The sequence below is a fragment of the Miscanthus floridulus genome, chromosome 18 (genome assembly GCF_019320115.1).
Source record: "Miscanthus floridulus cultivar M001 chromosome 18, ASM1932011v1, whole genome shotgun sequence".
Lineage (NCBI taxonomy): Eukaryota > Viridiplantae > Streptophyta > Magnoliopsida > Poales > Poaceae > Miscanthus > Miscanthus floridulus.
In genome coordinates this window covers 47,465,554-47,492,784 of record NC_089597.1, presented here as the reverse complement: position 1 = coordinate 47,492,784, position 27,231 = coordinate 47,465,554, and the positions used below count along the sequence as shown (strand labels likewise).

Sequence of the window (27,231 nt, the reverse complement as noted above, 5' to 3'; positions counted from 1 at the left end):
ATGGCGACAATATCATCAAATGGTGGAGGTCAACTACCACTACTGCACAAATGGCCATCGCCGCATCCTTATCACTGCCATTTTTTATAGAACTGGTGGTGAAAGTGTTTCAATGGTGGTTCTGTAGCCAGGGCAACGGGCCAATTGAACCAGTGGTGAAAAGTTTTTTCACCGTTGTCTCAGCATTTGATCCATCGGAATAACCGGGGTCGATTTCATTGACAGACTATAGGTCAAGCTGGCGGTGAAATTAGGGTACACCGTAGGCTAGAACAACATATGCGCACTTTGCATTATTGGACCGGCCATGAAAGAAAATGTCAACACGAGGCGAAAATTTGTTGTTGTACCCGACAATGCATATTGTTTGTACTACCAAATCGTAGGATGAACTGGTGGTGCAAATAGGGCTGACCTATGGGCACTGGTTGACGCTGTTGTTGGGGTCTTTTAATCCGGCCTGGGAAAGAGACCCTTCTTTGACTGCTCCTGATTTATGGTTGTTAGGCAGCATGTTTTTTCGATTTCACGCAGTCGAAAGTTTGTCCCCCTTGAGTATTGTGACCAATCATCCGCATTGACACCGGTAAAATGAAGAGGCACTCACAGTTCTGTACAAATACTTTGAAAACCAACACTTTTCTTTCTCCACTCTGAAATTCTATACACTAAACCAAATTCCACTTGCACAATGACAAGCTTCAAGCACTACGTAAAAAACGGTTTATAGCAACGGGACGAATTTTTTGTAGGGGTGGCTGGTGATGGAGCCGCCCCTACATTGACATGCTCGGGAGCTCAGACACTAGCCGCCCCTACAAATAGAACAGCAAGGGTGGCTGGTGATACGAGCCGCCCCTACAAATGGGTCTGATTTGTAGGGGCGGCTCACTCACCAACCGCCCCCGGAGTTGCTATTTGTAGGGGCGGCTGGTGATTGAGCCGCCCCTACAAATGCTGCCGGATATATACCTGTTGGGGAGAAAAATATCTCCCTCGTCCTCTCGACCTCAGCCCGAGACACCGCCTCCGGCTTTTCCCTCGCTTCGCTCTCTCCCGTGGCGTCTGTCGCGCCACCCTCTACCGTCGCCTCCGCCGTGGGCCGACGTCGACACCGCCGAGCGCCGCCTCCGTCTCTCCTCCCCATGGAGCAACACCTTGGCCTGGGCGGTCGGCCTCCGGCGCCGCAGCCACGCCGACCTAGGGTTTTGGCGCTGAACCGGCCTTGGCCTGGGCTCAGCGGCGCACCGGCATGGGTGGCCTTCTCGAGGAGGAGTGTCATGAACACGCCGAGGAGGTGAGTTCATCTGTAGATTGATCTAGTCTCCTCAGCTCCCCTCTCCCTTCTGGCCTTTCCCTTCTCCTCCGCATCTTTTTTTTCTTGTTAGGGTTCGAGGTCAGATGATGGCGGAGGCTGCTTTGGCAGAGGGGAGGGCTCTTCCAGTTGCATCTCTCCTCACCCCCTTCCCTACTCCTCTCCCACTTGACTCTTGCTAGGCTAGATCACATGCTCCTGATCTGGATCCATCACTTATTAGTAGTAGCTTATCGTATCCCTGATAGATATTACGTGATCTGCTATTTCCTCTTATAGTATCGTATGCTTGTGACTATTTTTGTTAAACTATCCATTGTGCAATTAGTTGGGAACAATTATATCTGGTTTTTTTGTCCTGTCGTTCTCCTTCTCAAGTTGGTTTTCTGTGTCTTTAGGGACATATTCAACAGGAGCTGAACCTGGGTGTGTTTGTTTTAGTTGTTGCTATCATATTCATTCTTTTGTGATGTCTCATTCTAGAAGCACCTTTATAAGTCAAAAAAATGTACAGAATAGTAGTGAAGATAGTGTGTTGATTTTGCTGCTGATCTTGTGATGCAACCTTGTTAGAATAGTAAGTTTTTGCTATTTTCTAAAAGTAATTATTGTTATTGACCTTAGAAGATACATTGAAATAGGTAAGCTGGCCTGGACACTTACTTTCTGCAAAAGAAATCTGTGCTAGCTATAGTGATTGAAACACTTACTGTTAGGCAACTTATTCTTGCTGGAAAGTAATTCTATATTGTTGTAGGCCATAAAGAACAAGTAACTAGTAACTTAATCTTGACACTACTGATACAGACCTTATGCTACTGCTTGACACTACTAATACAGGGCTGTGTAAACAAAGCCATATGCTACTGCTTGACACTACTGATACAGGCCTTCCTTGCAGAAGCAAGCGCCAGCTCTTCTTGACAATATTTTCCAGGCTTTCCTTATTGCACCATTCTTTGAGCTGCTACAGGTAAACTTTGCATCATATATTTACACCCCTTACTGTGGCAACTATGTTACACATCTCAGGAATTAATTTGGTAACTAAACTATTATTTAGTTCATCATATATGTTTTTGTTTCCCACTACTTTGTTCTGCTTAAAAATCTTTAGTGCTGCCGCAACAGTTTTTAAAATAGCTCATCTCCTTTAGTTTATTCTTAGCTTGTACGCACTGCTAGTTATATGTGCCTTCTTTAGGTTATTTTTTTGCTTCTACAACTTGTGTTAAGGATACTGATATTGATTGCATCTTGATCCTGCAGGTACCATGCCAACAGAATGCTTAGCTTCTATGCACCAGGGGAGTTCTCTTTAGGATTTGAAACTGTTTTATGATTTCTTTTCAATGAACAGATTTTTAATTTTTTTCATGGATGCTAAGTTGAATTTAGAGTAGTTTTTTAGTCTTGCATATGTTCAGCTGTGCAAATAACTAGCTTATAGCCTTATACCATGCCACACCTGTTTTAGAGAACCTAAAGATAGCTTGCCATCTACAATTGAAGCTTTTGCTTTACTGTAGTTTTTTATGCAGATTGTATCTGCCATCTATAATCAAGTAATTGCATTTTCCCCCTTGCTCATAACGACACGTGATGCATTTCTACCAATTTAATATATATAATTTGAGTCCTATTCTAAAAAAAAGTGTGAACTCAAGTTCCATTCTGAAAAAAACTATCAATTAACCTCACATGTATTGGTTCCTCAAGATTATTTCAGTAATGTAGCTTACAACTCATCTTGGCTAGTGGTTATTAGAGGATATTTGCTTCTGGTTCATGTTAGGGTATTGCATTTTGCTAGGTTTGTCCATCTTCATGTCATCTTATTATCTACAAAGCAACTAGAATCTCGGTTATTGGATATTTTGTGTAAAAAATTGCTTGTCTGTTTGATTTATGCTTCTGCTCCGAAATTCTATCTGAAATAATCTTTACCTTTTCTTCTGAAGGATTTCAGGTTTGCCATTCATTGGGTGGAGGTACTGGCTCTGGGATGGGCACCCAGCTCATCTAAAAAATCAGGGAAGAGTACCCAGATAGGATGATGCTCACATTCTCCGTTTTTCCATCACCTAAGGTGTTTGATACTGTGGTCGAACCTTACAATGCTACACTCTCAGTTCATCAACTTGTTGAGAATGCTGATGAGTGTATGGTCCTTGACAATGAAGCTCTTTACGACATCTGCTTCCGCACTCTGAAGCTTGCTACACCCACTTATAAGTTTGCATTGCTACTTTGCTCAGTCATTGCACCCACAACTTTAGTATTTGTTGATCATTGATTTCATATCGTGGTGCAAAAGAGTGGATTGTAGTCATCTTCGTGTGAAATCCTGTGACACAAATCTATCTCTTGGATATGTCTTGTGATGCTGCAACGAATTACATGGTCCTTGTCTGCCATTGCTGCACAGTTATTGCAATCATGCACTGCTTGATTGAATTTATGTGCATGTCGGGCACATGCATCTCACTAGCATTTTGACACTGTACTATCTGTTTTGAAGTTTGCTTTGTACTACAGAATACTACAATGTAATGCCCTAAGATGATCGTTTCATGATTCTCTACCCTGTTTCTTGCATTTGTTTCTGCCATTTAGATATGAATCTGAATCATGCTTTTTTATGTTGCCAGTTGGTGACCTGAACCATCTCATCTCTGCAACCATGAGTGGTGTTACCTGCTACTTGCGGTTCCCAGGCCAGCTGAACTCTAACCTCCGGAAGCTTGCAGTCAACTTGATACCCTTCCCTCGCCTCCATTTCTTCATGGTTGGCTTTGCACCACTGACATCAAGGGATCCCAGCAGTACCGTGCCCTCACCGTCCCCGAGCTGACCCAGCAGATGTGGGATGCCAAGAACATGATGTGCGCAGCTGATCCACGACATGGGCGCTACCTGACAGCATCAGCCATGTTCCGTGGGAAGATGAGCACCAAGGAGGTGGACGAGTAGATGTTGAATGTGCAGAACAAGAACTCGTCCTACTTCGTGGAGTGGATCCCGAACAACGTGAATTGTAAATTTAATTTTTTAGCGGAAAAATGATTTGTAGGGGCGGTTGGTACTGTAGCCGCACCTACAAATCGATTTGTAGGGGTGGCTAGTGTTTTCAGGCCGCCCCTATAAATCTATTTGTAGGGGCTGCTACAGTACCAACCGCCCCTACAAATCGATTTGTAGGGGTGGCTGGTAACATCAGCCGCCCCTACAAATAGATTTGTAGGGACGGTCTGGGAGCCGCCCCTACAAATACATGATTTGTAGAGACGCTATGGTAGGGGCGGCTGGCCGAATCGCCCCTACAAATGCTTATTAGCCGTCCCTAAAAACCATATCTGACATAGTGAAGCTGCCTCACAACAACTCCCAAAGCAAGGAAGGATCAACAAAAGTATGGGAGGGCGATAGTGACACAGGCTCAAGCGAAGACATCCCACCGAGTTCTCCCTGAATGACAGAGAACGAACACTTCTATGGTGAGGCAGCGGGCGAGGAGGAGGAGGATGACAATGACAAGCCTCAAGCAAAGAGGCACAAGGGATCCTCTAGCAGCGAGGATTCCGATTAGTTTAATTTAGTTGTAATCTGGAATATGTAATGAAATTAATGTTTATCAATCTTTGTATTGAAGATTATGTGTAATTGTTCATCGATCTATTTCTGTTGAGAAAATGTTTTGGTTGCCTTCTGTTTTTCAGCGTACCATTCGTCTTCATTAACTTCCATCAAAGGCTAGACTAGTGTTCTTAGTCGTGGCCAATCATCGTATGATATGGTGATTTGCCTAAAAAATTCACCGCTTAATATACTGTCACTCAAATCACTAGTCGTTTGTCCTTCATCCGAGCAATGTCGGTGACGCCCGTATCACTCATATCACCAGAGGACATTGTTCCTCGAATAGCTCGGCCACCTCTCCATAATTGCCTAACTCTCCTCACCCCCCGGCAGAAGTTCCAGTAGAAAATCCCATGGAGATTCGCTTCATTCGTCCCCAACTAGAAAACCATTAGCATTCTAAGAGCATCTCCAAGAGTCTTTTTAAACTTCACTCTCTAAATTACCATTTAGAAAGCCATTTACATAGAAATCGTTTTCTATAAGTTTCTAGTCTCCATTAGTTTTTTATATCCTTTTTGCACTCTAGAGAGTCATTCTCGTTTTTCTATCTTTGGCTAGCGAGAAATTCGGATTAGAAGATGACTATATTTAAATAACCAATTAAAGAGGTTGTTGGGTACTTTTTTTAACAAAAATCTGTATTCCTAGCAATTAAGAAGGACATAGAGAGTCCTTGAAGTTGCTCTTGGATCATGATTACCTCTTGGGCATATAATCAACAACCACACCCTCTAAGATGGTCATGAAACACATATACTCCCTTTGTCTCAAAATAGAAGACGTTCTCGCTTTCCGAGAAGTTAACTTTTTTAACTTTGATCAATTATATATAAAAGAATATTAATATTCATAACATATAATTAGTATCATTAGATAGATCGTGGAATATACTTTCATAGCAAACTAATTTGGATATATAAATATTGCACGCATATTCTATAAACCTAGTTAAAGTTGAGAAATTTTGACTTGCACGTATCCCATAACGTCTTTTTTCTGGGACAGAGGGAGTATATCTCTAGGCGACAAGAGGGTCGTGTTGAGGCTGGTATGGTAGAAAGACGGTCTAATGTTGCCATAGGCCGTACGTGCTTGACTAATAAGTAAAAGGTTCGTCGTATACTAGACCCAAGAAGACCGGTTACTGCCCATTCCACCTCTGGTCGGAGCCGCCGAACTGTATGCGCGCGCTGTGTGCCTCTTGAAGACGGACGTGGAGGTCGATGGCGGCGAGCTGATGACGGCGCTCCTACTTGACAATAACAATTTCAGTTGGGCGTTGCACTGTGATTAAGAGTTAAGACGAAATGACTTAAATTAAGTACTGATGGTGGTCAGCCATGCGCGTGCGAGTCGTTGGAAGAAGCAAGGTTCGGTGGCCTGTCGCGCTGTTGGCCGGTGACGTATCGAGTACCAATCAATCGCTGGACAGGTTGGAGTTGTATAGACAACTAGTTTTAGTATCGACGAAGGTGGTTAGAAGTCCAGATAATAATAAGATGAGATGACCATCAGCCTGTTCGTTTCGTCGTAAACGATCATGAATTATTTACTGTTGGCTGGTTTGACTGGTTTGATGTGATAGAAAAATACTGTTTCAACTTATAATCTATGATCATATACGATCATATAAGCCCAGCCGAACAGGCTGCGTGTTGTCTGTGACTCTTTCATTCATTTATGACGAGATGAGATGACCATGTTGTCTGTGAGTCTTTCATTCATTTAATTTCGATGCCGTCGTGTCAAATACTAATTTCGTGGCTCCCTACTAGGCGCGTCACAGTGATCTGGTAGGTGGCAGGAGAGCACAGTGATAGAATTGGCGTAGATAGATGGATAAATACTTAGCTTAGATAAAATGATTTACTGATGTACCTCACTAAACTGTGTCGTGGCCGAGGCGCCGGTGACGTTGTAGCTACAACGGGTCGGAGTAGAGGTAGCCGTGACGCGCCCGCTAGGTCGTCATAGTTAGCAGCAGTGCAGGCGCGGTGCTGTGGCGGTGGTGAAAGCGATGGAGCTTCCCGTCGCTCACATTGTGTGGGGGTATGGCCCCTGGTATCCACAAGACAAGATATGGGCCGCACCATCAGAGGTGGCCCAACCCACAATATCAAGGCGTGTACGGCGCTGCCCGACGTGCACCGTAAGCTATTGTATAGTATCAAATATGATACTTTTCTTGTAACCCTGCCCCTCCAAAGTATATAAGGAGAGGTAGGGGTCCCCTAGCGGACAAGATACATCACGATCGATACATCTCAATGCAATACATCAGAACACAGGATATAGGTATTATGTCATACTGACGGCCGAACTTGTCTAAATCTTTTATCTTGGTGCTTGTATTACCATCTCGCTTCTGATCTCGCTCACCTCTACGACAAATCTGCCATCGTGGGATACCCCTCGGTGGACGGCCGAGCATCTTTTGTCGACAGTTGGCGCGACAGGTAGGGGTGTGCGCTTAATCCATGGCGAGTCAGATGGACCTCAAATCAACAGCACGTTCTCGTCATCAATCTCGTGGAGATCCATGCCGGTCCACGACGACGATTCATCACTGGCTACATCAGGCCCCGCGACAGTAGATCCGACCTTGGAACCACCTCGAGGTCGTCTTCACCAACAACTCACCGCCCGCCAGGTGCTCGCCGTCAACGTCGACCAGATAACGTCATACGTCGCCGACTAGACATTCTATCTAAAGCTAAGTCACGCTTTAATATTCTTTTAAAAATTCTCCAATCTTCGTTAATCGCCATAATGTTTCTCCGAGCTGTTTTCTCCATATTTGCTCTCTAAACGATTTTCCGAACCCTCGAACAGTCATGTTGATGCTCGGACGCCTCCAGAGACGGCCCTGGCTCCGGCTCCTCCCTACACGTGCATGAGCGTCTACCCTCTGTGTTATGGGTGGTCGGCAGCGGCTCCTTAGCGATGCATGTTCCTCCTGCACGTGCACGGGCTCCGCACTCGACGTTATAGACTATGGGCTAGCTAGGGCTGAAGACTCAGCTACACACTAACTGGTCGGGCGGTTTATATTAAATATAAATACATCTTCGCTCCAACTGATCGACGAGCTACATACGCTCTTTTTCTCTCCGAAGTTCATATATTTTTACATCATGTACTACTCGTTCTACATGTTTGTATTGCCGGGTCATCGTCCAGGTGATTGGACCACCTGGTGCTCGGACTTCTCCACCAATCAACTGGTCGGACCGCTTGGTTCATCGACTTCGTCGCCGACCAGTTGATCGGACTGTTCGCCGGTCGTTTCTAGTCAATGCTCACTTCGCCGCCGACCAGTTGACCAGATTGTTCGTCGCTCGTGCTTCATCGCCAGCTTCGTCGGGAAATCCTCAGTGCTGCGATTCTTCAAGCTTGAGGACTAAGTGGGAACACTTCATCGCACGGATGTCGCTAGCTACGTCGGTGCTCGGACCTCACCAGCTTCGCCGGGAACTCCTTGGTGCTCGGACATCGCCAGCTACACCGGGGACTCCTCGGTGCTCGGACATCGCCCGCGACGCTAGGGACTCCTCGCTCCTCGGTGCTCGATCATCGCCAGCGACGCCAGGGACTCCTCGCTCCTCGATGCCCGGACATCGCTAGCGATGCCGAGGACTCCTCGCTCCTCAGTGCTCGGACATCGCCATCGATCAACTGATCGGACAGCTAGGTTCATAGACTTTGTCGCCGACTAGTTGATCGGACTGTTCGCCGGTTGCTTCTACTTAATGTTCACTTCGCCGCCGACCAGTTGACCAGACTGTTCGTCACTCGTGCTTCATCGCCAGCTACATCGGTTACTCCTCGGCCCTTGGATTCTTCGTGCTCGAGGACTAAGTGGGCACATTTCACCACACGGACGTCGCCAGCTATGTCGGGGACTCCTTAGCGCTCGGACATCGCTAGTGACGTCGGGGACTCCTCGCTCCTCGGTGCTCAGTCATCGCTAACGACGTCGTGGACTCCTCGCTCCTCGATGCTCGGACATCGCCAGCGACGTCGGAGACTCCTCGCTCCTCGGTGCTCGGTCATCACCAGCGACGCCGGGGACTCCTCGCTCCTCGGTGCTCGGTCATTGACAGCGATGCTGTGGACTCCTCGATACTCGGACATCGCCAGCGACGTCGGGACTCCACGCTCCTCGGCGCTCGGACATCGCCAGCGACGCCGGGGGACTCCTCGCTCCTCGGTGCTCGAACATCGCTAGCGACATCGTGACTCCTCGCTCCTCGGTGTTCGGACATCGCCAGCGATGCTGGGGACTCCTCGCTTTTCGATGCTCGAACATCGCCAGCAACGCCGGGGACTCCTCGCTTTTTAGTGCTCGGACATCGCCAGCGACGTCGGGGACTCCTCGCTCCTCGGTGCTCGGTCATCGCCAGCGATGCCAGGGACTCCTCGCTCCTTGGTGCTCGGTCATGGCCAGCGACGCCGGGGACTCCTCGCTCCTCGGTGCTCGAACATCGCCAGCGACACCAGGGACTCCTCGCTCCTCGGTGCTTGGTCATGGCCAGCGACGTGGGGACTCCTCGCTCCTCGGTGCTCGGACATCACCAGCGATGCTAGGGGCTCCTCGCTCCTCGGTGCTCGGACATCGCCAGCGACGCCGAGGGCTCCTCGCTCGTTGGTGCTCGGACATCGCCAGCAACGCCGGGGACTCCTCGCTCCTCGGTGCTCGGACATCGCCAGTGAGATGTGGGCTCCTCGCTCCTCGGTGCTCGGACATCGCCAGCGATGCCGAGGGCTCCTCGCTCGTCAGTGCTCGGGCATCGCCAGCGACGCCGGGGACTCCTCGCTCCTCGGTGCTCGGATATCGCCAGCAACGTCGGGGACTCCTCGCTCCTTGGTGCTCAGTCATGGCCAGGGACGCCGGGGACTCCTCGCTCCTCGGTGCTCGGACATCGCTAGCGACGCCGGGGGCTCCTCGCTCCTCGGTGCTCGGACATCACCAGCGACGCCGGGGGCTCATCGCTCCTCGGTGCTCGGGCATCGCCAGCGACGCCGGGGACTCCTCGCTCCTCGGTGCTCGGATATCACCAGCAACGTCGGCGACTCCTCGCTCCTCGGTGCTCGGTCATGGCCAGCGACGCCGGGGACTCCTCGCTCCTCGGTGCTCGGACATCGCCAGCGACGCCGGGGGCTCCTCGCTCCTCGGTGCTCTAACATCGCTAGCGACGCTGGGGCCTCCTCGCTCGTCGGTGCTTGGACATCGCCAGCGACGCCGAGGACTGCTCGCTCCTCGGTGCTTGAACATTGCCAGCGACGTCGGGGACTCCTCGCTCCTCGGTGCTTGGACAACGCCAGCGACGCCGGGGACTGCTCGCTCCTCGATGCTCAGACATCGCCAGCGACGCCGGGGACTCCTCGCTCCTCGGTGCTCGGACATCGCCAGCGACGATTGGGACTCCTCGTTCCTCGGTGCTCGGTCATCGCTAGCGACGTCGGGGACTCCTCGCTTCTCGGTGCTCGGTCATCGCCAGTGGCGCCAGGGACTCCTCGCACCTCGGTGCTCGGTCATTGCCAGCGATGTCGGGACTCCTCACTCCTTGGTGCTCGGACATCGCCAGCGACACCGGGGACTCCTTGCTCCTCGGTGCTCGGTCATCGCCAGCGACGCCGGGAACTCCTCGCTCCTTAGTGCTCGAACACTACTAGGGAAGTGCTCATCAATGACGCTCCCCTTTCGTCACGGAAGACTCCAAAATCATCACCAAAGTTCTTCTATGACGAACTTGTGACGAAAACAGATTCGTCATGGAATGAGCGTCATTGATCAACAACTTTGACGAAATGTCTTGTTTCGTCACTGAATGGATATCATTCAATGACGAAGATTTTTCGTCACTGATGTACCTAGGTTTTCGTCATAACATGCTGCTCCGTCAAGTTACCAAACGGCGCTTGCCACGCTGGCAGCTGACGTGTCTTGCGCACGTGGCACGTCCACGTGGCAGGTGACGTGGCCAGCTGACGTGTCCAGTGACGTGGTGGGTCCACATGGCGCTTTTTTGGGCCACATGGCACGCTATGATTAGTCCACGTGGCTTCCTGTGAGTGGTTTACATTTTCATCACAGAACCCAGAATCTTCGTCACAGATTAAAATTACGATAAGGTGACAGAAAACAAAATTTTCGTCACTGATCACATTGCAATATCATCACAGAACCTAGAATTTTCATCACAGATGCACATGCTACTTTTTTTATAAAATGCAAATAATATTAAAATGACCAAATGCTTCCATAACTTAATAGATCCAGCAATCCAGTCACCATACAACTGACTCAACACTAATAAACTCAGTTCATATATAACTAACTTGACATCACATTCCAGGTTCTAGATTGATCTCAGTTCACATTATCACAACTAATAATATAAAGTTACCAAGCACCAGCAACATAGGTTTTAGACTAAACAAAATCAGCCAGCAACACAGACCCCTTGCCAAGCACCAGCAGCAGCAACACAGAGGCCTTGGTAGCACAGGCCAGCGGCAACGGTTCATCTCGAAGAATTCAGGGACAAGATACGCTTGAGCAGCGCATTGTTCTCCTCCATTGCCTTTTGGTTTGCCTCTGCCAGCTTCTTCATATCCTCCATCTCCCTTTGTGTCCTCTCCATCTTTTCCTCAGCTTCTTCAGTTCTCTTCTTGAGCTCATCGATTTCTTCTTGTACAGCAGCCTTAGCTTCAGCTGCTAGTTGTTCCCGAAGCTCTTCTTTTGATGCTGCTGAGTTGGAGGATGCCACTGGTTTGATGCCAACATTCTTCAGGAAACTGTTTGAGCTGTTCTTGGAGAGCGCCTGTGACACAACCTGCACACTGGATACTACTGTCTCTCCTTCAGCAACAGGTGCTGCCCTCAAAGCTTCCATGTTGGACTGAAACAACAATGAGCCATCATTAGTTCATACTTATTGAATTAAAGTGAGGTGCAAATATCACACAAGATGTATTTTATTTGCAGATTGTTATCAGCTTGTTATCAGCAAAATGGAATCTTATTTGCAGTCAAGTAAGGTAAATTAAAATGTTCAGTTCATGTTTGGGGTCAGCATTTGAGGTGAGCAGGCAGGCAGAGTAGAAAGATAGATATGCACAGTGATAATTGCATATTCAGTTCATGTTTTAGGTCAGCATTAAACAGTGATAATTGCATATTCAGTTCATGTTTCAGCTCAGCATTAAACGGATGACAACATAATATGCACAGTGATACTTGCATATTGTAGAAAGACTGAACCAAGATGGCAGAGTAGAAAGATAGATACATATAATGAAGGAACAGCTTAATTAGATATAGCAATGTACAGAAGAAACAATTTATACTTTAATGAGCAATGGTTGGGGCAAAGAGATAGAAATTTCATGTTCTTAGTATTTTTTCTCTCATTCAGTGAACATGAGCACTTGAGCAAAATTACAGGGGACTTAATGGTTCACATATCAACCTCCCAAATAACAGATTTCCATTTATTATTGATCTTCTCAACCACAGTAAATAAGAGAAGGCAGATAAATTTCACAGCAGTCTATATAATTGAGAGAAAAAGAATCCTGAATCAATCACAAATCATTTTAATGTATCCATGTCAGACTTTCAGGACAGCATAGCAAAAGTGTAGAACACATACGCCAAACAGGATGCATTTTAATAATGGACATGCTATCCAATTAATGGACAAAATGGCGCACCGAAACAGATGTCGGGACTTACCAATGCTTCTCTTGCTGGTTCACTTAGACCATGTTTGGAGCTGGTATGGCATGTCTCGAAGGCCTCCACCACATCAAGTTCTTCATCTTGCGCTGTGCTGGGCTCTGCATTGTTCCTCCCATGCTTCTGTTTCATAGAGAATCAATTACAGCAAAGTTTTGTCAGTCTTATGATACAAAGTCAGTGCTATGTCGAGAATCAGTTACTTACATATGCATGCAAGTGTGCCACATAGCTGCGAGAGCCGGTAGTCTGATGATACTTGACTTTACCGCGATTAGTCTTGTTCTTTTCACTTGTTTCCTAAAGGAGAATGACATGTGAGATGAGATCATAGGTTAAAAATGATAAGATCCACTGGAAACTGACTGAGAAAGAATATACCCATACCATGTTCTTTGGATGAGACCACTTTGCAACTAGTTCCCTCCACTGTTCATCAGTCATGCATTCAACTGGAGAAGTTGTCCTAATCTCATTTGCACTTACACCATTGAAGTATTTCTTCTTGAGCCGATAACGCCTTTGTCGCACCCCAGAGCGCAGCATATCGGTGCAAGCATCCTCTATTGGCTTGTCGTTAGTGTTAATGGCCAAGCGCCCCTAGTCATTTGACAATTCCATATTTAGTTAGTCAATTCAGGTTAAGCAGATATACAAGTTTACCATAAAAACAGTAATGCACTTACAGAGAGCTTTCCCACAAAATTGTTGTAATGTTCATCGTCGTTCTTGTATAATTTCCAATGAGGTAGGACAGGAACCTTATCCCGAATGATGACACCAGCCTCAGATGCAAACTTGGCTGCTTGAACAGGTTCATGAGGCCTTCTTTTTCCTTCAGCAACAGCTATGGGCATTCTCCTTCCCATAGCTTTTGTCATCCTGTCTAGCTGAGATCCCTTGGTGGGTGGCCTGGGTCTCCTTGGGGCTCTCAGTGCAGGAGCTACAACATATAATTTGCATTTAAATGCTTTAGTTTCATTGAAATCAGCAAAAAAGATGACCTATTTCAATGACAAAGAAAAAATAACTTGCCTTCAGTGCCTTCCTCTCCAGCTACATTGTCTTCAGCAAGTGTCATGTCTTGAAAACCAGCTCCACCATCTTCCTCTGCAGCTGTAATGTCCTGACCACCAGCTCCACTGTCTTCCTGTGCACCTGTAGAAGACCTTTGTGGTATTTCATCATGACCATCTGTATGATCATCTTCAATCTGCCCATCTCTCGCTGAAAGTTGAAGCCTTTTTGATGATCTGAATAGGGCCCTAGGGGGTTGCACCTGTGAACCTTCCGGTGCCCTCACTCTCTTACTAACCCTAACTCCCGGCGCCATGTTGGGACCTGCCTTCTTCTTCTTTGAAGCGAGGACTTTCCGTCTAGGCCCTGAAGGAGACTATGGAAAAAAATAAAGTAAGTCATGTGCATTAATAATCAAGAGCATATATTAAAGAACAGGTATGAAAGAAAGAATATGTATCTAAAAAGCAAGGGCATACATTAAAGAACAGATTAAAAACATTAAAATGCGATGCAAATATTCCCCATCTAGTAATTTGAAGATAGAAGAAGCACCTTAGTGGGTTGTGGCTGCGCATCAGATTCAGTTTCATCATCATCACTATCTCCTTGATCATCATTTTCAAGGAGATACTCCGATGTATCCGAATCTTCACTACTTGTTTTCTTGTTTGCTGAGGTTTTCCCCTTCTTTGTAGCAGATTGAGGAAAAGAATTACTAAGTTCACTAGATATTGTTAGGATTCCGAACGCTTCAAACGCCTTCTGATTCGCCACCACTTGTTCATCCCGCCTTCTCTCATATTCAGTTTTTTGAGGTTCTTAAAAGAACAAGCAGATTGTGTCTATTAGAGAATAAAAAGGAGTAGTAATAATAGATGCTAGATAGAGAAGAGGTAGGAGCTAGTAGTGCTTGCGGAAGAGCTAAGGGATAAGAGGTGGTAGGTTATAGGCAACAAGTAAAAGGTAACAGCTAAGAGCTGATAAATGATAATGATCAGGAACTGAAATATGAAACATGCAGTATAGGCATATGGCTAGAAAAAATTCAGAGCTACCAAAGTGAACTGAAACAGCAAGAAATAAGTTTGTTCTAATGTACTAAATGATTCAGCGGGCATAGATCATAATATCTTTTATTTTCTCTCAAATATTAAACAAGTATGCCTGCACATTGCCTCTCTAACTACTGATTCTATCATTCTGTTCAGGTATGCCTGCACAAGTATACCTATCAGGAACTCTGCAACAAGTATGCCTACACAAGTATAGTTGGGCAACCAGTATGCAATTATATATTTTTAGTGATAGCTAAGAATTTGATTTCCTAAAACATAAATGCCAAGATAAATCTGAAATAAGCTTAATAAGTCTAGTGCTAAGGCCACCCTATGCAGCTGCATATGACTAAATGAGTTCCCACAATTGTTGTAGTATAATGCAAAGAACAGTCCATAAATAAAGAAGGATAATCAAATGTGTTGATTTATCAACTGAACTTGCTAATAGACAAATGATTCATGAGCAAATATCAATAGCAGAAGCTTAGATCCTATTATTCAGTGAAATACTTGGAGAAAATGTTTCTTTATGGACTTCATACCAGTTGGCAGCATTAGTAGTTAACTGTTCTAAACTGGTTAAAACTATTGCATTCTCTACTAAATTAGAGCTATGCAAGGATAAAGATATGCAGGTGAGAAGGAAGGTAGTCCATCACAAATTAGAGCTATGTAAGCCTAGCTTTTGTCTCCATTGAACTGGTTGGTGTAAATTTCTAATGGAACAGTACAATATGTCCTACCCTGAGCTCAACTTCTAGCAGCACAAACACACAACTACACAAGCATGTCGGCTAATTTTATAAGCATGTCAATGAAGTCCAGAATCTAACATGGGATTACTTCCAATAACATGTATGTTTTATTTGTTTGCCCATTTTATACCGTGAATCATGAAATGTCTTCCTCATGTATCTCAGTGGTGCACAATTGGCAGTCCATATAAAATCAGTTTGTGTTGTGATACATTTAGATTGGAAGCATATTCTTCTACAGTGATCCCTGATTCATGATGCGGAGTGTTCGAATGTTTTGTTACTAATGAATTCGTACCTACACTTATGTATCAATATGAAGTGTTGTATGGTTAGGATTTAGGACATGTAGCTGCACCTAAAATAAATAAAATTGTGTTTCAGAATTTCTTGTTCTTCTAAAAATATCAAAGTTGTCGATTGTTCAGTCTTAATCTGTTAGAAGTTTGAGCATTAAAAAATACTATCAGTTCATCAAATAAAATTGGTCATTAGTAAATAGTAATCTTATTCAGTATGCAGTAGTTGTACCCTTGGTGCATCTTTTATCATGTGATTTTTCTTACTATGTTATCCTTATTCCTTAGAGATCTGTTTCCTGCATTGTTGTTCCCCAGCTGGCGGCGTGGGTGCCCGGTGCAGTGGAGAACCTAGAGATATCTCTGAAGCATATCAGGTCAAAAAGGTAGAAAACCTGACTGTGTGGTTTATATATTTTTACAGTACACTGTTTTGGCTTGCATTTGACAAGGGTCGATATGTTTGCAGAATCAAATGTTACTTGATCAGCTCTTTGATCTCAAAAGTAAGGTAATAATGATGAGCTCTTTGTTCAGAGAGTGAAGGAGAGGATAATCATGCAGAGCGCAGAGGTAGAGGATAAAGGTTCAGAATCAGAGGTCAATGGTAAAGGTGATGAAAGTGATGATGATGGCATAGTCCAATCAGGTAAATCTTCACACACACTGAGTTTAAACACTGTTGTCCGATCCCTGTCCTATCTTCTCTTTTATTTTTCTTACAAGGAGTCTTTAAAAAATGTATTGTTAATCTTTGTCAAGATGTATGGTGGAATAAGATGCATACAAGGGATGAATAAAATTTTGACACCGCTGTTCTTTGTATTTCAGAGTGATCCGGATGATAAAATTAATGTATGGAGTAAGAGATTGTTTGTACCAAAAGTTCTTAGTGCCCTTCATAGCACGGGCAATATACTAGTTTTATAAGCATGTCAATGAAGTCCAGAATCTAACATGGGATTACTTCCAATAACATGTAGCTGACATTGGTATTTTGACAGTAAGCACATCTTTAATTACTTGCGATATAGCCTAGCAGGCAGCACATCATTCAACAAACATTCTACAATAATAAAGCAGTAACAGACATCGAACAATCATTCATAAAAAGCTGAAGAACGCAGACTAGTAATTGCACAGAGGACTCGCTTACCTTGTTCTTGTTCTGCAGGTCTCTTCCTACCTTGACCCCTTGTTGCCACCATTGCCACCAGGTGCTCGTCGGCGGTGGTCGTCAAAGGGGAACAAGACCCGGTGCGGTGAACCCAACTCGACGGGGAAGCAGATCCAGTGCGGCGATGACACACAATACGGCGGTGGTTAGGGTTAGGTTGGGCCGAGAAAGAGGTGGAAGGGGCGAGATAGGTCCATGGGGCGATGAGAGAGAGGGGGATGTCGGGGACGACGGAACTCGTGGGGGACCGAGCTGCTCGGCGGCGGCGGTTGTGTTCCGGCGGTCCGGCTAGGGTTTGGAGAAATAGGGAGGAAGAGAGGACGAGTGGCCGAGGGGTGAGGTGACGAGGGAGAGGGGGATGTCGGTGACGACGCAGCTCGCGGGCGACGAGGCAGCTCGGCGGCGGTGGCTGTGTTCCGGCGGTGCGGCTAGGGATTGGAGAAATGGGTGGGTGGGGAGGGGTGGGGGGGTGAGGGGGAAAAGAGGACGAATGGCCGAGGGGTGATGAGGGAGTGGGGAAATGGCGGCTTTTTTCGGTATGACACGGGGAAATTCTTTTGGCGCGTCCGAGGGTAGGCAATTTTATTTTGGTTTTTCCAACTTTTTTGTGTTTATTATTATTTTATTTTTCTATGTACATTTTGTTGCCAGAGTTTCAGTTATTATATTATTGCTTAATGATCATGACATAAAAGTTTCAAATGTGTTTTGGCAAAGTGGTACTATACATCATGTACAAGCATGAACAACTCTCACTTAGTTATTAGGTTATATGTTAGACATGTATGCCTTTGCGAGGATGTGCATGACCACTTTATCAAAATTAGTTGAAACTTTTTTGCCAACATCATACACCAAAGTGGGGTGTCTATGCAAGTTTTTTGAATTTTTTAGCTATCTTAGCATGTTTTAACAATTATGCTTCACTAGAATTTTTTAGCTAGTTTAAGGTATTTTAACAATTATGCTTCACTAATCCAACAAATAATGATAGAAATAGGCAAACTTGGTCAAAAAATTGCATAGATGCACACAACATCATAGTTTGGCTCCATAAACTTTCCATAAAAATTTCAAATGATTTCGACAAGGTGGTAGTATACATCTTGTACAAGCATGAACAACTCTCACTTAGCGACAAGGCCATATGTGAGACATGTATCCCCTTGTGAGGATGTTCATGACCACTTCCTCAGAATTAGTTGAAACTTTTTTTTCATTATTGTACACCAAATTGAGGTGTCCATGCAAGTTTGTAGAATTTTTTAGCTAGTTTAAGGTATTTTAACAGTTATGCTTCACTAATCCAACAAATAATGACAGAAATAGGAAAACTTGGTCAGAAAATTGCATAGATGCACACAACATCATAGTTTGGCTCCATAAACATCCCATAAAAATTTCAAATGATTACGACAAGGTGGTAGTATACATCTTGTACAAGCATGAACAACTCTCACTTAGCGACAAGGCCATATGTGAGACATGTATCCCCTTGTGAGGATGTTCATGACCACTTCCTCAGAATTAGTTGAAACTTTTTTTTCATTATTGTACACCAAATTGAGGTGTCCATGCAAGTTTGTAGAATTTTTTAGCTAGTTTAAGGTATTTTAACAGTTATGCTTCACTAATCCAACAAATAATGACAGAAATAGGCAAACTTGGTCAGAAAATTGCATAGATGCACACAACATCATAGTTTGGCTCCATAAACATCCCATAAAAATTTCAAATGATTACGACAAGGTGGTAGTATACATCTTGTACAAGCATGAACAACTCTCACTTAGCGACAAGGCCATATGTGAGACATGTATCCCCTTGTGAGGATGTTCATGACCACTTCCTCAGAATTAGTTGAAACTTTTTTTTCATTATTGTACACCAAATTGAGGTGTCCATGCAAGTTTGTAGAATTTTTTAGCTAGTTTAAGGTATTTTAACAGTTATGCTTCACTAATCCAACAAATAATGACAGAAATAGGCAAACTTGGTCAGAAAATTGCATAGATGCACACAACATCATAGTTTGGCTCCATAAACATCCCATAAAAATTTCAAATGATTTCGACAAGGTGGTAGTATACTCTTGTACAAGCATGAACATGGCTCACTGGTGCTAATGATATATGTGAGAAGCAATATTAGTGCATGCCCATTTTTCTCAAAATCATTTCAAACTTTGTTTTTAGTAGAAGCAATATTAGACTAATTAAACATCTACGAAAAAATGGACCATAGAGAAAAAAATAAAACAAAAAATGTTGGCAAATAAAAGAAAAAAATGTTGGCAAATAAAAAATTGGCTCCAACAGGGTTCGAACCTGGGAGCTCGGGGTGAATCTCAAAGAGCCTTACCGTTGCGCTACTCAAGTATGTTCGGTTGTACTCGAGCACAGTTTTACTTAAACCAAATTCAGTTAACGTTCTTTTCCATAACCCTTCCATCCCCGTGTTCTTTCCTCAATCCCCTCATTCCATCTCGTGCTCCCCAGCCACAACCTCCGTCCAATCCGCCATGAGCTCCCGACGTCACGGTTCGGCAGCGCGACCCGCGGCCGCTGTCCGACAAGATGCATCCCCGCGAGTCCCCCGAGGCCGCCGCGGCGCGCGCCGTCCGGGAGGAGCTCGGCGCCCGCGCCCGTGCCCGGATCCACGTCGAGGTGGTCGATGGCATGCCCGAGGACGGGGAGTTGGAGACCGAGGAGACCGGCAAGGACGACGGGGGCGCCGGCGCCGGCGCCATCACCGTGGATTGTGTGGTATATAATCCTCTAGGTTTATAACCACGAAAAATTAGTTAATTTGCTATCAGTTCCAATTAGTTCATTTAGAGTTGGACCAGCAACCTTGTTGATTGAGTTTACTGCTGAGCACCTAGGAGCTAGGATCCACGATCTAGATTTGATGCTGATAACCTGCGCATGCATGTGATGCTCCTATTGTTAAGAAACCACCTATGCTTCCTTATACCATTTGGATGCGGTTCAGTGCTGCATGTTGTTCGAGCTGTTTTGAAACTATTAATATGCTGTGAACTTTAATATTTATGGTTCTAAGATAAACTAGAAAGTTTATGCTAATGAAAACAGCTGTATCTAGTACATCTTGAATCAGCTGCAGTTATCTCTGTCTCTGACTGCAGGTCAAGAACAGCCACCATGAGTGCTACCAGTACCAGGAGGGGCTTAAGAGTTGCTATTGCTACAAGGTGATCCCCAAGGACGAGTCAATTGTGGCCAGCCGCTTTATGCATGACAGGTATTCGGTCAGCGACTCCCCGGAGGCTCCACTGGTGGTGGCCACGCCCATGAAGGTCACCTCCTTCAGCATATCAAGCAGGCACTAGCTCCGTGCTGCTGCTGCTCCTCTCAGCCATTGTTGATTGCCTCCCATGTGGGGTGTAACTCATAGATGAATCTGTTTTCGTTTTATTTTCTTGGTAGACTTTTAACGGTTAAGCTTGGTGACTACCTCATCATGGTTTGTTTGAGGACCAAATCTGAATTGTAAATTATAGCTGTGAAATATGTAAATAGAGTTCCCACTGTTGTAAATTATGTAGATTGTAACTGATCAATGGAATTGAGTTCCCAGTCCAAATGTGAATGTATCTAAGTTTGATCATGAATCTGAATGTGAGCCCAAATCTGAATGTGTGTTTGAGTTTGAATCTGAGTTTGAATCTGAATTTGAATGTGTTACAATGTGCTCGACTAAGCTGTAACGCAGCACATGTTTGGTTGCAAGGAACAGACTAAGCTCTGTACCATCCTAGAAGCATGTTGGCAAGCATGTTCTGAATAGTCAGTGCATATGTAAATGAAAATAGAGAAGGCAAAAAAAGAATAGGTCCATACTAGAATTTAGGATAATCATGTTGCAATAACAGATCCTGAATGGTTGAAAAAACATTCTGTTGCCAACAAAATAAATACAAAAATGTTGGGAAAACCAAAACAATAGTGGGACATGTCACTGGTCCATACTAGAAATAAAAACAGTACGTCAAGGTCCATACTAGAGATCATCATCTTCATCGTCTAGGGACATGTAACCATTGTTCTCATTGCCACCATCACTACAGTACTGCTCTATTGTCTCATCTTCCTCCTCATCCTCACTATCTACATGAATAATAGGTTGCTTCTTGCTTTTTATAAGGTGTTCTAAATTTCCTTCAGTTATAGTGCCTTCTCCACCTTGAATATTCTGCATGACCTCATTTTCAGCACCTGCTTGCACTACATGTTCAGTATCAGAACCATACTCATCCTGATGCACATCATGACTGTCCTTATCTTTTTCAGACACATCATAAATATTCCTATGTTCAAATTTCTGCACAACTCGCCAATCTTTACCTAAAGATGTGTCTTGCAGGTAAAATATCTTTTTCGATTGAGTCGCTAAGATGAAAGGATCAGTCTTGTACCATAATGACTGCACATTGATGGATTTGAAATGTCCGTCATCTCGAAGGCCTCTCGTCTTGCCTTCTAGATTGAACCAATCGCATCGAAATAGGACCACCGTCCGACGGACTTGCAGATTCGAGTTATATTCCAACTCAATTACCTCTTTAAGGACTCCATAAAAATCTACGTCTTTCCCATTATGTGAACCTTCAGTCAGTACACCACTATTTTGTGTCAGAAGGAACTTCTCACGATCCACAGTGCTATACCACACTCCATTGACCTTGCAAGCTGCACAAGTCTTAACTCGCAGATCTGGGCCACATGACAGTGCCCACAGTCCTTCGCTAACCGATTCTGGATTCTCCTTGCGTTTGTTCGCAATCTGTTGCAACAAAAGTAATCAGTTCAGCAAAGACATATGGATACGAATTCATGTACTGAACCTACAAACACAATGTGTACTGACTTACATGGCACTTAAACCACTTTGCAAATCCTTTTTCAACCATTCTATCAACATCACATGCACCTTGCTCCTCTAGATCGGCCCTGTACAAGCTGCAGGGCAAAGTTTAGTCATAAGAATATTTTAAAATTTTAAAAAAAACTTAAACCGAAACATCTAAATGATACTTACTCCATATATTCCTCAACTTCGGCACAATTATTTAGCACATACCAGACTAACTTATTCAGGACAACATCATCAATGTACTGCCTCCTATCAGATCCAACAAGAGTAACACCATGCTTAAAAACAGAGATGTCATCAGGCAATGGCACCTCTCCAGCACTACCATCATCACGATTAAATCTAGTGTCAATATCCTCCATATACCTAGAACAAAAAGTCAAGGTGTCACTTGCCATATATGCGTTAGCAATTGATCCTTCCGGCCTACCCCTGTTGCTTACAAAATTCTTCAAAGTGCCTAGCCGCCTTTCTATTGGGTACATCCATCCATACTGAACAGGTCCTCTAAGCAGTGCCTCATCAGGAAGATGGACGGCCAAGTGCACCATGACATCAAAGAAGGCAGGTGGAAAGATTTTCTCAAGCTTGCATAGGATCAATGGAATTTCTTGTTTCAGCCGTTTGACAACATCAATCCGTAGATTTCTACTGCATAGTTCCCTGAAGAAGGTCCCGATCTCTGCAACTGCTTCATATACATCCTTCCTCACCAGTCCTCTTAGGCCAGCAGGTATGATTCTTTGCAGGAGTATGTGGCAAGAATGTGTTTTCAGCTTTCCCTGGATCTTCGAACCATCTGCAGTTATGTATCTTGCTAGGTTAGCTGCATATCCATCAGGAAACTTGATACCTTTGAGAAACTTGCAGAACGCGATTTTCTGATCCTTCCCCAAGACATACGGAGCAGGTGGAGCAATGACTGAGTTGCCATGCTGCTGCAAGTGAAATTCAGGTCTTATGCCCATATCATACAAATCTAGCCTAGCATTGGTTGTGTCCTTGGTCTTGCCCTGTACATTGAGTAATGTGCCAAGAATGTTTTCACATATGTTTTTCTCTATGTGCATCACATCGAGATTATGTGGAAGCTTTAGATGTTGCCAGTATGGCAATCTCCACAACCCAACTTTGCGGCTATAAATCCTTGGACCCTCATTGCGCTTCCTTTTATTCCCAGTAATGTCAGGATGCTTCCCTGGCCTGACATCTTTCACCTTCTCTAGCTCCTCTAGGACCTCCTCCAAAGTGAACTTGCCTGGCTCATCTTTGTTTTCACGCTTACCATCGAAAGCCAAGCTTCTCCGCCATGCATGTCCCTGAAAAAGGTAACGACGGTGTCCAATGTAACATATCTTATTCCTTATTGCCCGAGACAACGGATCCTTGTCGCAATGAATACATGCATAATAACCTTTTGTTGTTCGCCCTGATAACGTGCTCAGCGCTGGATAATCATGTATACACCACAGCACGGCAGCGCGAAGGTCAAACTTCTTACCAGTACATGCATCGAAGGTGCGGACACCCTTCCATAGATCGATCAGGTCTTCAATTAGGGGCTCAAGGAACACATCAAAATCCTTTCCTGGAGACTTTGGACCTGGGATGAGTAATGCCATAAAGCAGTTTGCTGGATTCACGCATTCCCATGGTGGGAGATTCAGGGGTGTCAGAAGCACTGGCCACATACTGTACTGGGTACTCATGTTGCCAAATGGATTGAATCCATCGGTAGCTAAGGCAAGCCTTAGGTTCCTCGGGTCGGATGCAAAGGTTTTTTCTCTCCTGTCGAAATCCTTCCATGCTTCCCCATCAGCTGGATGGCTCATTACATTGTTGACTGGCGTCCTCTTTTTCTGGTGCCATTGTGTTTCCTCAGAAGTTCGCTTTGAAGCAAAAATTCTTTTCAACCTTGGCAAAAGTGGAAAATGCCTCAATACCTTGTGTGGAACCCTCTTGGTCCCAGATTCATCTTGCCATCTAGATGCCTTGCATACTGGACACACATTGTCTTTAGCATACCTCTTTCGAAACAACACACAATTGTTCGGGCACACATGGATGTTTTCACAGCCAAGACCCAATTCTCTAAGATATTTCTTGGCCTCATCATATGATTTTGGCAACTCACTCTGAGGGTATCCTTCTGACAACAACTTGATCATCGCGGAAAATGCTGTATTCCCAATTTGATAACGAGACTTGATATACAACATCCTCACCAGAAAAGAGAATTTTGAGTGCCTAGATCCCGGGCTAAGTGACTTCTTCGCATCCTCAAGGACTCTTGCAAACATTGGTTGTTGTCCCTCTGCCTCTGCCGCAGCATACAGCTCTCCTATCATCTCTGGTACTCCGTGATCCTCATCATAGTCATCATCGGCCACATCCACATGTATCCCAAAGTCATGATCCCTTCCTTCGACCTGCTGCTCCAAATTATCAACCACTTCAGTATCCGCCGACTCCCCATGATGAATCCACCTGGTGTACGTAGCTGACATTCCATAAATGTGTATATGGTCACTTGCATCATGCTGAGACTGCATTTTTTGATTTAGACATCTGCTGCACGGGCAAAGTATCTGGCTGTCTTTGGGGTATCTTTCACTAACAAATTGCATGAACTCTTCAACTCCTTTCACATATGCAGGTGTGAATGGTGCCCCAAAAATCCAGCTTCTATCCATCTGTTTTGACAGTACAATAAACCTTGTACTCAATCTTTAAATTCCAGTAATAAATTCAACAAAATTTAAAACATATCAAAGACATGCTTATATTTAGAAAAAAATTGAATACAAATCAAACCTTGTACTTGGCGATCCTCTGCTCACGCGCCACGCGCAGCTCTGCTCGCCGACGGTGCTGCTCTGCCCCACGCGTGCCGCCGCTGCCACGGCGCCGATCTGCAGCTGCTCGCCGATGCTGCTGTTATGTCCTAAGCGTGCCGCCGCTGCCCGGCGCCGCTCTGCTCGCCAGCACGGCGCTGATAAGTCGCCGGGGATGCCTCGACGCTGGGTATAGGACCACGGACGCCCTCGCGATTGGCCGCCAGGGACGTATACGCGATCGGCCGCCAGGTACGACGTCCTCGCGATCAGCCATGATGCATGTGTACGGGCCCATTAAACCAATCCATTAAAAAAACAAAGTATCGCATAATGACTAGATAAAAGGAAAACATGTATGCTGTAGACATGAATGGCTGTGCGTTCCGGTGGTAAGACACCTACCTGTTAACCGTGAGGTTCCAGGTTCGAACCCTGTTGCGGCCTCCTTTTTTTGCGCAAATAAAAAGGAGGGGAATGCTGCTGGTCGAGCTGGGCCGTGGGCCAGCAGCACCACGTGTTCGCCGCCGTGTACCGCTGGTGGGACCGCACGCCATGTCATCGACATTTACTCAGCACAAAAGGAAAAAATGTATCTTACAATCTTAAAAGCGCGTGTGTTCCAGTGGTAAGGCTAATACCTGTTCACTAGGGAGGTCGCGGGTTCGAACTCAGGGAGGAGCAATTTTTTTGCAAAAAAAAATAAAGGGAGGGGCAGGCAGCTGGTTGACCTCAACCATGGGCCCGGGCGCCACGTGTTCACCGGCACGCCCAGCTGGTGGGACCGCATCGCCATGTCATCGAGGTTGGGACCCGAAGGTGGGTCCGCATAGCCACGTCCTCGAAGTGGGACCCGATGGTGGGACCACGACGCCATGTCCTCAAGGTGCAACAAGAGCCAAACAATCAATGACGATTTAGTTTTTGTTATTGTATGACGATCTTTTCCTTTTCGTCATTATTCTTATTGCCAAACCTCCGTCACTTGTGACTGATGACAAACCAGCAAATTTCGTCATAGAATGCTAGCATTCTGTGATGAATTTGGTAATCGTCACGAGGGAATCGTCATTGATTAGCACATTTCTAGTAGTGGAACATCGCCCGCGACGATGGGGCCTCCTCGCTCTTCGGCGCTCGGACATCGCCAGCGACGCCAGGGACTCCTCGATGCTCCCTTGGTGGTCGGATCTTGCTATGTCTCATCGGTGTGCTATCAAGCTGCTCCATGATGTTCGGATTAGGGTGCTGATCTTGGGCAGCACGTCTGGGGTCTTGATGCGCGCATATCGGATGACGTCGGCAAATATTTCAAACTTCTTTTTCTTTGACCCTACTACTCGGTGCTCGGTCATCGCCAGTGACGCCGGGGACTCCTCGCTCCTCGATGCTCGGTCATCGCTAGCGACGCCGGGACTCCTCGCTCCTCGGTGCTCGGACATCACCAGCGACGCCGGGGACTTCTTGCTCCTCGATGCTCGGTCATCGCCAGCGACGCGGGAACTCCTCGCTCCTCAGTGCTCGGACATCGTCAGCGACGATGGGGCCTCCTCGCTCTTCGGCGCTCGGACATCGCCAGCGACGCTGGGGACTCCTCGGTGCTCCCTTGGTGGTCGGATCTTGCTACGTCTCATCGGTATGCTATCAAGCTGCTCCATATTGTTCGGATCAGGGTGCTGATCTTGGGCAGCAGTCTGGGGTCTTGATGCGCGCATGTCGGATGACGTCGGCAAAGATTTCAGACTTCTTTTTCTTTGACCCTGCTACAAGATTCATTCTTCATCTTCCAGCAGGCTCGGGGACTAAGTGGGCACACTTCACCTTGCGGTGAATGTGCTTGTTCATCATCTCAAGGCTACGTCCGGGGACTGGCTGCCTGCTCGGCTGGTCTTCTACTTTCTGACCTTGACACCACGTGACTATATCACCTACTATTAGGCTCAGGGACTAGCTGTGGGGGTATGGCCCCTGGTATCCACAAGACAAGATATAGGCCGCACCATTAGAGGTGGCCCAGCCCACAAGATCAAGACGTGCACGGCGCTGCTCGGCGTGCACCGCAAGCTATTGTATAGTATCAAATATAATACTTTCCTTGTAACCATGTCCATCCAAAGTATATAAGGAGAGGCAGGGGTCCCCTAGCGAAAAAGATACATCACGATTGATACATCTCAATGCAATACATCATAACACAGGATGTAGGTATTACGTCATACTGACGGCCGAACCTGTCTAAATCTTGTGTCTTGGTACTTGTATTACCATCTCGCTCCTGATCTCGCTCACCTCTACAACAAATCTACCATCGTGAGATACCCCTTGGTGGACTGCCGAGCATCTTTTGTCGACACAGTGCCTCTCTTGATTGGTCTAGGGATAAGACATCGGTGAGGGGCTGGCGGCTGTGGTGAACCTTGTGTCTCGAGTCCAGCCCCCACCTCCTATTTATTACGTTGCGCGACAGGGACCCATCAGCCAGTAGAAAGGC

The 27,231-nt window shown here is 45.6% G+C and overlaps 3 protein-coding genes across 3 annotated transcripts; 1 reads left to right on the top strand and 2 right to left on the bottom strand.

Annotated features, from left to right (window-relative positions):
* Positions 1–3,368: 3,368 nt before the first annotated feature.
* Positions 3,369–4,288, top strand: LOC136523772 (tubulin beta chain-like). The gene is made up of 3 exons (XM_066517337.1): positions 3,369–3,550; positions 3,932–4,064; positions 4,130–4,288. The coding sequence occupies exons 1-3, from the start codon at positions 3,369–3,371 to the stop codon at positions 4,286–4,288; spliced, it is 474 nt and encodes a 157-aa protein (XP_066373434.1).
* A 7,196-nt stretch (positions 4,289–11,484) lies between these two features.
* On the bottom strand, positions 11,485–17,041 carry LOC136523771 (uncharacterized). Its single transcript, XM_066517336.1, has 8 exons — positions 16,990–17,041; positions 14,274–14,539; positions 13,737–14,094; positions 13,388–13,644; positions 13,089–13,301; positions 12,909–13,001; positions 12,699–12,824; positions 11,485–11,862 (listed from the first exon to the last, which is right to left on the bottom strand). The coding sequence occupies exons 1-8, from the start codon at positions 17,039–17,041 to the stop codon at positions 11,485–11,487; spliced, it is 1,743 nt and encodes a 580-aa protein (XP_066373433.1).
* Positions 17,042–21,033: 3,992 nt separating this feature from the next.
* LOC136523769 (uncharacterized) lies at positions 21,034–24,599 on the bottom strand. The gene is made up of 3 exons (XM_066517335.1): positions 22,072–24,599; positions 21,905–21,992; positions 21,034–21,816 (listed from the first exon to the last, which is right to left on the bottom strand). The coding sequence occupies exons 1-3, from the start codon at positions 24,597–24,599 to the stop codon at positions 21,034–21,036; spliced, it is 3,399 nt and encodes a 1,132-aa protein (XP_066373432.1).
* Between the last annotated feature and the right edge of the window lie 2,632 nt (positions 24,600–27,231).

Bases quoted from the DNA above. Each gene is read 5' to 3' on its own strand.
- LOC136523772 (XM_066517337.1), top strand. From the start codon at position 3,369: ATGATGCTCACATTCTCCGTTTTTCCATCACCTAAGGTGTTTGATACT. The intron at 3,551-3,931 runs GTTTGCATTGCT...TCTGCCATTTAG, and splicing joins CTTGCTACACCCACTTATAA to ATATGAATCTGAATCATGCT. The intron at 4,065-4,129 runs GTCAACTTGATA...ACTGACATCAAG, and splicing joins CTAACCTCCGGAAGCTTGCA to GGATCCCAGCAGTACCGTGC.
- LOC136523771 (XM_066517336.1), bottom strand. From the start codon at position 17,041: ATGGTGGCAACAAGGGGTCAAGGTAGGAAGAGACCTGCAGAACAAGAA. The intron at 14,540-16,989 runs GTAAGCGAGTCC...TGTTCTTTTAAG, and splicing joins ACCTGCAGAACAAGAACAAG to AACCTCAAAAAACTGAATAT. The intron at 12,825-12,908 runs GTAAGTAACTGA...TCTATGAAACAG, and splicing joins TGGCACACTTGCATGCATAT to AAGCATGGGAGGAACAATGC.
- LOC136523769 (XM_066517335.1), bottom strand. From the start codon at position 24,599: ATGGATAGAAGCTGGATTTTTGGGGCACCATTCACACCTGCATATGTG. The intron at 21,993-22,071 runs GTAAGTATCATT...TTTGCCCTGCAG, and splicing joins GAAGTTGAGGAATATATGGA to CTTGTACAGGGCCGATCTAG. The intron at 21,817-21,904 runs GTAAGTCAGTAC...TTGTTGCAACAG, and splicing joins CAAAGTGGTTTAAGTGCCAT to ATTGCGAACAAACGCAAGGA.